This window comes from Antennarius striatus, chromosome 9 (assembly GCF_040054535.1).
Source record: "Antennarius striatus isolate MH-2024 chromosome 9, ASM4005453v1, whole genome shotgun sequence".
Lineage (NCBI taxonomy): Eukaryota > Metazoa > Chordata > Actinopteri > Lophiiformes > Antennariidae > Antennarius > Antennarius striatus.
The window spans coordinates 11,767,569-11,779,240 of NC_090784.1; the positions used below are offsets into that span (position 1 = coordinate 11,767,569).

At 42.6% G+C, this 11,672-nt stretch overlaps 1 protein-coding gene across 1 annotated transcript; it reads right to left on the reverse strand.

The window, feature by feature from the left end:
- Nucleotides 1–210: 210 nt before the first annotated feature.
- On the reverse strand, nt 211–11,252 carry rcc1 (regulator of chromosome condensation 1). Its single transcript, XM_068323888.1, has 10 exons — nt 11,140–11,252; nt 10,273–10,368; nt 9,638–9,825; nt 9,355–9,531; nt 2,945–3,041; nt 2,757–2,879; nt 2,511–2,651; nt 2,003–2,122; nt 1,589–1,741; nt 211–938 (listed from the first exon to the last, which is right to left on the reverse strand). The coding sequence occupies exons 2-10, from the start codon at nt 10,349–10,351 to the stop codon at nt 763–765; spliced, it is 1,254 nt and encodes a 417-aa protein (XP_068179989.1). The 5' UTR covers nt 10,352–10,368; nt 11,140–11,252; the 3' UTR covers nt 211–762.
- Between the last annotated feature and the right edge of the window lie 420 nt (nt 11,253–11,672).

Here is an 11,672-nt window from a genome sequence, read left to right on the forward strand (position 1 = left end):
CTACAATCAAATCCTTCATCCGCTTGCAAGCAACGTGTCAGATTTAGCAGCACGTGTGGTAATTGACACGGCAGGGCTGAACTGTAAATTGATGCTTTTAATCTGACAGCAAATGGCACAGGATTACCTGTACTTTAAATTTTGGTCCTTTTAAATGAAACAATTTAAAAATATTTTCGGTAAGCACTGGATAAAACAACATTTAAAAACTTAAAATTTAATCTTTATTTTCAGACAGGAAAGGCAATGTAGTATACAGTATGAAGTGTTACTAAATGTACAAATTGAAGTTTGTGTGCCCAGGGTAAAAGGAACAGTAGTCACATTTCAACTCATGTCCAGTCTCAACCAAGGTAAATGAAATCAATGATTTGAAGGGAAAAAAATATTTAAAAAGGCAGCAGTTATGGAATTTTTTTAAAAAGCCTTTCCTTTACGCCAATCCCCATAGATACACTTTCAAACATCAAACACATTGGTCATACTGACTTAAGGAAAATATTTCAAAGAAAACTCAAAAAACTACTTTTAAAAAAATAGTCTTTCATTTGTCGTGATCTACGGACATCCTTGAACATTTTTCCCACGACAAGAAAGAAGTCTTCCAGTAAAAAAGGTCTGAATGTCACCTTTCCCTCAACACAGATCAAGAAATATCCCAGATTACCCCACGCCCACACACCAGCATTGTGATCTATGGCACACTCTGAAATAACAAAAAAGCCCCCCCAGCTCCCCATCTTTCTCTGCCTCAGATGGAAATCAGCTCTCCTGATCGTCCTTGGTCAGAATCACGGTGTGCTGCCCCCCACTGGACGCCATCAGTACTGCACGGTTCTCCAGCTGCTTCCCCGTTATCTTCACAGGGCTCCACTCGTCATCCTCCTCTCCCGTGCCAAGCTGCAGGTTGGTGCCCATTCCCCAGGCATACAGAGACCCTGGAGGAAACACAGACGTGTGTGTGTGTGTGTGTGTGTGAGGAAGGCATTGATTCTGTAAGGATTCTGGAAGGTGTGCAACTCCAAGAGCAAAACTGTTTATGACAGCTTTACAATAACATGTCTATCCACATTGATGAGAGAAATTCTGTAAACAGACACCAAGTACTGCCAGCATCCGCCAGCTGAGTCAGCAGGTCACCCTCATTGAAAATATAGGGTTAGGGTTATGACCTGAAACCACACGATTTATTCCATGATGAGGGGAGGTGGTACAAGTGTGACACCATTACTGGACATCTTTAAAATGCCAAGTAAATTCATACAAATTAAAATCTGATGTAGTTGTTGAAACCACGGACAGAACAGAGGACAAAATGAGATTGAGTGAAAGGATTTTTTTTTAAAGTTTCAAAGCAAAATTATACAACATAAGGACTTGAACACATGTTAATCATTGATTAAATCACTCTTAAAATCCCGACTGCATGGTCATTATCGTTACTACAGTTGTGTTTAGTCATCAAATGTGTGTATTTACAGTCGTTGTGATAGTCATCATTCTCTTTAGTGTGACGAACGTAACAGCAGGTCACACAACGCTCCTATTAAGCAGACCCAGCAGTAGATCCCTATATCCTAAAGCTCACCTTCTCTGGTGACAGCAAAGCTGACTGCAACTCCACATTCCACACTACTGACTGCCTCCATCCCCTTCACAAGCCTGGGCTCACTCGTCTCTTCAGCTTCCTTGCCCAAACCCAGACGACCATACTCCGCTCTTCCCAGGCTATACACCTGTCCTAAAAGATCAACAGGCTCACATGAATACTTGATCATCCCCTTAGTCAAAATTAAAAGATTTATATTGTTATTGTCTCTAAAATACACTTGAGATCAACATTGGAGCACTTCAACATTTATAGAATGATTTATAACATTAGTATGATGTTAAATGGTAACTGCAATGTTAGCTGCTGCTAACACACTGGTTACGCAGCATTTTAGCAACACTTCACACGCTGCAAAACCAGATTGAGCCTTCACCATAAACTGGAGCTTACCTTCAGCATCAAGGCAGACGGTGTGATGCTGCCCTCCAGAGAATTCCATCCAGGAATCAGTTAACCTCTTGAATCTCTCCAATTTTATTGGGAAAAAATGGGGCTTTATGTCATCAAGGCCTGAACAGACAGTAAAATATTTCAAATAAGGCCACAAAGTGCCACCTCATTTAAAGTTAGAATATAGAAAGCACAGCTGAGTGTGAAGGGAGGTTGAAGATGAAGCCAAAACCTTCACGTGATCACGAGTCTCATTGAATTTGAGATTTAATTTTCAAGACTCCAGAGTTCACGATTGTATCATTATACAAAAACTTACAATGACATTAACATAATAAGAATTTAATAGTCTAAGTTAAAATTGATGTCAGGATATGAACTACAGTGTATAACAATTTAATACGGATGGATGGTGCAAACCAATCCAGTTTGGAGTCCAGCTGTCACTCTGATTAAAATCATCACACAAATCTGTTCACACCAACCATATTAGAAGTACCACACGAACCCAACTGGTGATAGTTGTTGAGGCCAAATCCATAAATATCCCCATCTTTTGACACAGCAAAGGTGAAGTAGGCGCCACAGAAGGCATCGATGAAGTGAACCTTCCCTTTGACTGGGACCAGCTGAGGCACCAATAACCACTCTGAAACCACAACACAACTGTGGTTATAACACATATTCCACTCAGGCATGAAAACAGACAATATAATCAGAAATCAGTCATCAGTGTTGATGCTGAACGACTTACCGAGGCCTCTCCTGGCACCTCTGTCTGAAAAGACTTCGGGCACTCTTCCCAGCTGCCCCTGCTCTCCAGTACCCGACGAGTAAAGATTTCCGTCCACAGTGAGCAGCACCAGGTGGTCGTTACCTGTTAGAAGTTAATGTGTCATGTACAAAATACAACATGTGACTCCAGACAGGACTGATCGTTACCTGATGCTATCTTCATAACAGGTTCCATCAGTGGGACTTTAACTGGAACGGTGGAGGGTTTTAAGCCCTCTAGCAGACCAATGACACCATTATTATCCTGGAAAACAAGACCGGAGTATTAAGTTAGTGCTGTATGTAAAAGTTCACTGATGAGATGATTTCTATGCCGTCAGAAATCAGGGGGGAACATTGGAGGCAAGCAGAGGTAATAAAGACATAATTACCAGTGTGCTGCTGAGTATTAATAATGAAAAACCAAGGAGTAATCTAACAGGTTCAATGCACTGTTTGATGGTCTATATTTCTCTCCAGTCGGTTACAAACTGAAGCTGTTTTTGTCATCTTGCATGTAACACGATACGCCTGTCAGATTTCATCATGCAGCCACGCGAAACAGATGGAGATGAAAACGATGGACATGAGAAAAAGTTCAAAAGCTCAGAGAAACTGTCAGAGGCCATTAGAGAGGACTGAGGAAAGAGACACCTCTGCAATGAAATGAGCTCAGAAAGATTTAAAATATTAATAATATACTACAAAAAAGGTATAAACAAGTATAGCTGGCCCAGAATCTGAACCATTTCCCTACAAAGAGAGCTCAGATTTTTTTTTTCTCTTTTGGGATGACAGAATGGATTCATTTCACTCTCAGCAGCAAGCTTCTGTATAATGTGTGTAATGAACTAGAATTAATCACTCCTGATCATCATCAACAGCTGACCAGAGGGGACACGTCCATGACAACACCAAAGAGGAGAGGGAGGAACAGGAAGAGACTGAAGGGAAACAACCCGAGTGAGAGATAAGAAATGGAATAGGTTTTACTAGAAAAATTCAGCATGAATGAAATGATGCTGATGCAAGAGAGCAGAGTGACTGAACGTTTTCCGATTGAAATATTTAAAAATTTATGTGCAGTTCTAATGAGGTAAAGGTATGTTAGGAATAATAAACAGCAAACAGAAGAAAAATCCTAGTGAAACCCTTCTTTTTGATGCTACACCTTCTTCCACACCCTTCTGCAGAGACATGCCTCTGCCTGTTGCATAGTGCAATGCTGACTCACTGCACACACCAGACACAAGAACTGTTCTTACTGGTAATCTAGTGATCACGACTAACCCACAAAGACTGTAAACTAAATTAAATCATGCTCTGACTTGTGCAGTTCTCCCAGAACTTCATCTTGCATATGAATCAAAAAACCTCATCAATTCAAAATGAGGTCCATAGTAATAATCCTGGGCGGCACAGTGGTTAGCGCTGTCGCCTCACAACACGGTGGGTCCGGGTTCGAGTTCCGCTCTGTGTGGAGTTCGCATGCTCTCCCCGTGTCTGCGTGGGTTCTCTCCGGGTTCTCCGGCTTCCTCCCACCTCCAAAAGCATGCGCTTCAGGGTGATTGGCCGTTCCAAATTGCCCGTAGGAGTGAGTGTGTGTGCGTGTTTGTATGTCTTTGTATGTGGCTCCACGGTGCACTGGCGTCATGGCCGGAGTGTCCCCCGCCTCACGCCCTACGCCAGCTGGGATAGGCTCCAGCTCCCTGTGACCCGCTATGGCGGATACAGTGGCGGTACATGAAAATGCATCCTGCATCCCACCTGGAGGGGGAGTGGGCGCCGCCAGGTTCAATTTCTTAAGACTGTATGATGACAACCGTGGGTTGTCGGTGGTGCCCCAACGACCCTCCGGGGTTATGCGATAGGCTAGGCTAGTATTATATATCACCCAGGTGATGCAGGAACAAAACATAAAGTACATTAGGTAACACGTTTCTCAGATGACCAGGGCACAGATCCTAGTTGGAGATCATCTGTGGGTGATATATCTGTGATCCCTTTTTATGGCCATCCCTCTTTTGTACAGACACACTGCTAGCCTTGTTTCCCAGCTGCTGTGGAGCTTACAGTGGAAAGCATGGAGAAGCTACACTATTAAGGTCTGCAAGGCTACAGCGGGCATGTCATGACCTGGCTCTACAGCCGAGACAAAAAGTTGGAAATGAATAAAAAGAAAGTTAATTACAAAACATGTCTACAGTGCAACACGAGGTATGGTTGTCAGTAAGTTAGTAGTCGGTAGTTGTATGGGCACGTACTGTATGTTATATAATGTGTGGGATGGTGTTGGCTGAAGGTGATGAACACAAAACATGTCAGCAGCAGGAGCGGTGGCAGAAAGCAGAGCACGACTGAAGTCTGAAGGTAAGGTTTAACCTCAGAGCGCCGGGCCCAGGTGCTCCACACCAGACAGCCCCGCCCACACGTACACCTTCTACAAGCTAATAACTCATGGGACTGTCACAGAACAGGCTAGCTGAAGTTGCAAACGAGTCACCGTCAATGATTTGGAGATGTGTTTCCAGCTTACATGGCAAATAAACAACATTTACAGCAACAAACATTTACCGTATACAATTGAACATCTGATAAACTGTGGAAGACAGAAGGAGATTGAGTTTGAGACAGAAACCATTTCGAGCTGCTAAGCTAAGGGAGTTAAAACTGAAAAGCACAAAACTGATTATTAATGAGAAGGCTGCTAAAATGATGGTTGATTATGAATAATTTGGAAAAACAACTTTTTGTATGAACAGGAAATGACACAGTTAAGCTACAGCAGGAAAACATGCTGTGTGTTGGAATAGGGTTTGCAATAAATCTGGTGTGAATCTGTAAGGCACGAGTGAACAAGCATTTATTTCCAACTCACAAAAGCATGTTCTTTCTGAAAACTATAACTCTTGATAACTTGTGAGATTACCTAAGAAGTCTTTCATTAATAGAATAACTTGAGTTTGAAAAACGTGGATTAAGATTTATTTCTTTTCCTAGGGAGTATAGAAAAAAAGCTGAACAGAGATGGAAAGCTCTAGGCCAACACGTCTTGGTCTATGTACTGAAAGATTAAGCAACAAGCAGGAGGTTCAAGATTGTAATCGTGACAGGATGCTTTGTAAAAGGAAAATAATATAAACCCCTTACAATGTTCAAATATGGATTAAACATGGCTTATGTGACACTGGATTTAATAGCTACTGCTGAAAATAGAAGACTTCACCTATAAGGTAAAGAACTTTTTCTGGTGGCAGCAGAATGATATCCTCCTCTTACCTATGTTGTTTCAATGTTGATGTTTTTGTCACATTATCTTTAAACTACATTACTGTGTCTATGACCTCTATATGGGAACTCTTGTGGGTAGAGAGGATATACAGTACTTTAAAAAAAGAAGAATACAACTAGAAACGGTCACACAATTTAATGTAGACACAAGAGGACACAAGCCATTGTCTTATTGTGCCGGTCCCAAGCCCGGATAAATACAGTGGGTTGCGTCAGGAAGGGCATCCGGCGTAAAACTTTCGGCAAATCAAACATTCAAATCAAACCTATTGACTTCCATACCGGATTGATCGAGGCCCGGGTTAACAACGACCACCATCGGTGCTGTTCACCTACAGGGTGCCGGTGGAAATTGGACTACAGTTGGCCGAAGGACAGGAGGAAAGTGTGTTTGTAGGAAGAGAGAGAAGAGGAGTGCCAAGAGTAGAGGACTGAGAGTAGGGACATTGAATGTTGGAACTATGACAGGAAAAGGTAGAGAGTTGGTTGACATGATGCTGAAAAGGAAGGTAGACATACTGTGTGTCCGGGAGACCAGGGAAAGGTAGCAAGACTAGAAGTTTAGGAGCAGTGTTCAAGTTCTATCTATAGATAGGAAGAGAAATGAGCTAGGAGTTATCTTGAAGGAGGAGTTTGTTAGGAATGTCCTGGAGGTAAAATGAGTGTCAGATAGAGTGATGAGTCTGAAGCTAGAAATAGAAGGTGTGATGTTCAATGTTGTTAGAGGGTATGCTCCACAGGTAGGATGTGAGCTGGAGGAGAAGGAGAAATTCTGGTTGGACTTGGATGAAGTGATGCAGAGCATACCTAGAAGTAAGAGATTTGTCATTGGTGCAGACTTCAATCGACATGTTGGTGCAGGAAACAGAGGTGATGAGGTGGTGATGGGCAGGTTTGGTATCCAGGAGAGGAACGCAGAAGGACAGATAGTGGTTGACTTTGCAAAAAGGATGGAAATGACTATAGTGAATACTTTCTTCCAGAAGAGGCAGGAACATAGAGTGACCTATAAGGGTGGAGGTAGGAGCACACAAGTAGACTACATCTTGTGTAGACGGTGTAATCTGAAGGAGATCAGTGACTGCAAAGTAGTGGTAGGCGATAGTGTAGCCAAACAGCATAGGATGGTGGTGTGTAGGATGACTCTGGTGGTGAGGAAGATGAAGAAGACAAAGACAGAGCAGAGGACAAAATGGTGGAAACTAAAAAAGGAAGAGTGTTGCATGACTTTTAGGAAGGAGTTAAGACAGGCTCTGGGTGGTCAGGAGGTGCTTCCAGATGACTGGACAACTACAGCTAATGTGATCAGGGAGACGGGTAGGAGAGTACTTGGTGTGTCATCTGGAAGGAAAGTAGATAAGGAGACTTGGTGGTGGAATGAGGAGGTACAGGAGTGTATACAGAGAAAGAGGTTAGCTAAGAAGAAGTGGGACACTGTGAGGACTGAGGAGAGTAGGCAGGAGTACAGGGAGATGCAGCGTAAGGTCACAGTAGAGGTAGCAAAGGCCAAACAAGGGGCTTATGATGACTTGTATGCGAGGTTGGACAGTAACGAGAGAGAGACTGATCTATACAGGTTGGCAAGACAGAGAGACAGAGATGGGAAGGACGTGCAGCAGGTTAGGGTGATTAAGGATAGGGATGGAAGTCTATTGACAGGTGCCAGTAGTGTGATGGGAAGATAGAAAGAGTACTTTGAAGAGTTGATGAATGAGGAAAAAGAGAGAACAAAGACTAGAAGAGGTGATTGTTGTGGACCAGGAAGTAGCAAAGATTAGTCAGGATGAAGTGAGGCGGGGCATGAAACGGGATGAAGAGTGGTAAGGCAGTCGGTCGTGATGATATACCTGTAGAGGTTTGGAAGTGTTTAGGAGAGGTGGCAGTAGAGTTTCTGACTGGGTTGTTCAACAGGATCTTAGATCGTGAGAAGATGCCTGAGGAATGGAGAAGTGTGCTGGTGCCCATTTTTAAGAACAAGGGAGACGTGCAGAGTTGTGGCAACTACAGAGGAATAAAGCTGATGAGCCATACAATGAAGTTATGGGAAAGAGTAGTTGAAGCTAGACTAAGGGCAGAAGTGAACATTTGTGAGCAGCAGTATGGTTTCATGCCAAAAAAAAAAAAAAGAGTACTTCAGATGCAGTTTTTGCTTTGAGGATGTTGATAGAGAAGTACAGAGAAGGCCAGACGGAGCTGCCTTGTGTTTTTGTAGATCTGGAGAAAGCTTATGACAGGGTGCCCGGAGAGGAACTGTGGTATTGTATGAGGAAGTCTGGAGTGACAGAGAAGTATGTTAGAGCGGTGCAGGACATGTATGAGGACTGTAAGACAGTGGTGAGGTGTGCTGTGGGTGTGGGACTGCATCAGGGATCAGCTCTGAGCCCCTTCTTGTTCGCTATGGTGATGGACAGGCTGACAGACGAGGTTAGACAGGAATCACCATGGACTATGATGTTTGTAGATGACATTGTGATCTGTAGTGAGAGCAGGGAACAGGAGGAGGAGAAGCTAGACAGGTGGAGGTTTGTCCTGGAAAGAAGAGGAATGAAGGTTAGCCGCAGTAAGACAGAGTACATGTGTGTGAATGAGAGGGACCCAAGTGGAAGAGTGAGGTTACAGGGAGAAGAGATCAAGAAGGTGGAGGATTTTAAGTACTTAGGCTCAACAGTCCAGAGCAATGGAGTGTGGAAAAGAGGTGAAGAAGTGTGTACAGGCAGGATGGAACGGGTGGAGGAAAGTGTCAGGTGTGATGTGTGATAGAAGAGTTTCAGCTAAAATGAAAGGAAAGGTGTACAAAACTGTGGTGAGACCAGCGATGTTGTTTGGTCTAGAAACAGTGTCACTGAGGAAAAGACAGGAGACAGAGCTGGAGGTAGCAGAGATGAAGATGCTGAGGTTCTCTTTGGCAGTGACCAGGATGGATAGGATCAGGATTGAATACATCAGAGGGACAGCACATGTTAGAGGTTTTGGAGATAAAATCAGAGAGGCCAGACTGAGATAGTTTGGACATGTCCAGAGGAGAGATAGTGAATATATTGGTAGAAGGATGCTGAGTTTTGAACTGCCTGGCAGGAGGCCTAGAGGAAGACCAAAGAGGAGGTTTTTGGATGTAGTGAAAGAGGACATGAAGGTAGTTGGTGTGAGAGAGGAGGATGCAGAAGACAGGGTTAGATGGAGGCAACTGATTCGCTGTGGGAAAAGCCAAAAGGAAAAGACGGAACAGTCACACAATTTCAAGCACAAGTTAAGGTGGTAACGGGTAGGTAGTATGGTAAGTAACTGACCCTGAAGTTTCCCCAAATGTACACAGAGCCATCATCTGTGAGTGCAGCTGTGTGGCTGTCCCCTGCGGACACCTGGACCACCCTCTCATCTAATGCCACCTTTCCAGGAACCATCTCAGACCCCAGTGTTAAATCCCGTCCAAGTGCTCCTTCGTCATTACAGCCAAATGTGTAGACCTACAGAAAACAAACACAAAATTACATGAGTCCAGCTGGGAAATACCAGAACCTTTGCAAAATTTAAATTATTCATGTATAAGAAAAAAGAAAGATGGTTTCTTACATTTCCAGTGTCACTGAGACACACTGTGTGCATGCCTCCAGCTGTCACTTGCACAATTTTCTCTGGTAGTGACACAAGAGATGGCTTCTTCCTCTGCATGACATCTTCACCTTGACCCAGCTGGCCAACATCACCCTGGCCCAAAACAAGAACCTGTCCTGGTTCCTTGCCATGACTCTTGTGGAAAACTAATGCAGGGACACAATCTTATATTTACTAGATGAGATTGCATCACAAATATTAAACACATTAGGCAATGTTTATTATACTCAGTTTGCTTAAAAAACCCCAAGTAAAGACTAAATCCTCATTTGCCTTGGACTGAAATGAACAGGGTAATCTATTCATTCTTATTTTCCAATAGTGAAAAATTAAATGAACATTAAATCACTTTTAACATTGCATGCCATCATGACCAGACACACCAGAAACAAGCAAATCTATTAATAAACAGCTGAAGTCTCATATTGTAACAATCCAATAAAGCAGATAAATTGAGCCAAGATTTTTTTGTTTGCCACTGCAAGTTAAGGAAGATAATACAAAGCACAAAATTATTGTTACCAGTGTTAGTCGGTCTAGCCTGTTCTGGTTTGTTAACAACATTTTAGTTTCTGAAAAAGTTGATGATTTACCTTTTACTTTCTTAAGGCCTTTCACATCCTGCGGAATAGACTTCGACTTCCTCTTGATGGCAGTCTTTTTAGCAGGCATGACACCTTAATTAAGAACTGGGACAATAAAAACAAGATTTACATAACGTACCTTGGGTAAACTGTGAGCTCTATTGGTGGTTGTTCATTATAATTACTTATCAAAATTACAGATGCAGCTGTAAAGCTCACAACACATAATAAAAGCTCCTCTATGGTCTTCCAAATGAAGATCTTGGATGATGTGTGCTTCAGTTCTGAGGTATGAATGTCATGAGCAGTGTTAGTATTTCCATTAAGACACTTCTTACAAAACGCATTTGTGTTTAACAGCTGGGCTCAGTTTCTTTGGCTCCACCGAAAGATGAGCTTCAGTCTCCCAACAAAATCGCTCAAACACGGAGAGTTGAAGCTGGAGTCCTCCTCAGCCATCAGCTCCCCGTTCAATGACACACTTCTGCTCCCAATGCTTGACGTCTGGTGCAGACCAGAGCCATCTGAGCTAACATTAACCATGACACCGCACGTGTTCTTGCTAACATTCAGATACCTACGTTTAGGTTACGACAGTTCTATAAATATTTCCGAACTTCAGTTCACTTCTCAGGCAAAAATAAATGTGACTCATTCATCCACAAACCAATACTGAAGGAATGTGAGCTGCGAGTACCCGGCGGATTGTAGCTGCCCAGCCTACAAGTGTAGCTCATGTTGTTTGCTAACTTCCTGCAGGCTGTAGTATTTCACGGAATTATTGAACTAGAAAAGCACGAGTTTTTAAACTAGAACTGAACTCAATGTTCAAATATTGAGTTGAGAGCGAAACTCAGGCGAAGTGAAGTTACTGACCTGAAAATGATGAGGGATTGCAGTTGGTTTGAGAGTGAATGTGGACAAACTGGTTCCCGGTTGCTAAATTACAAATCCTAGTAGGGTTAAAGCATGACCGCGTCTACTGTGCTCTGATTGGCTAGCAGCACTGGTTGAATCCGTTGGTCCCGGCGGTAGGGCAGTAAGAGACACTCTGATTGGTTACAATTAAAAAATATCACGGACATTGGGCCAGTCATAGGCAGATAGATAGGCAGATAGATAGGCAGATAGATAGGCAGATAGATAGGCAGATAGATAGGCAGATAGATAGGCAGATAGATAGGCAGATAGGCAGATAGGCAGATAGATAGATAGATAGATAGATAGGCAGATAGATAGATATTATATTATATACATATATTTTTTTTTTATATTTTATATATTTTTATTTCATTTATTCTAAATTATATGATATAAATCGCAACACAGATGTTATGTATTGATCTATAATCAGCGATGGTTGTCAACTAGATAAAGTGGTGTAGAAGTAAACTCAAGCCAAAGTGTAA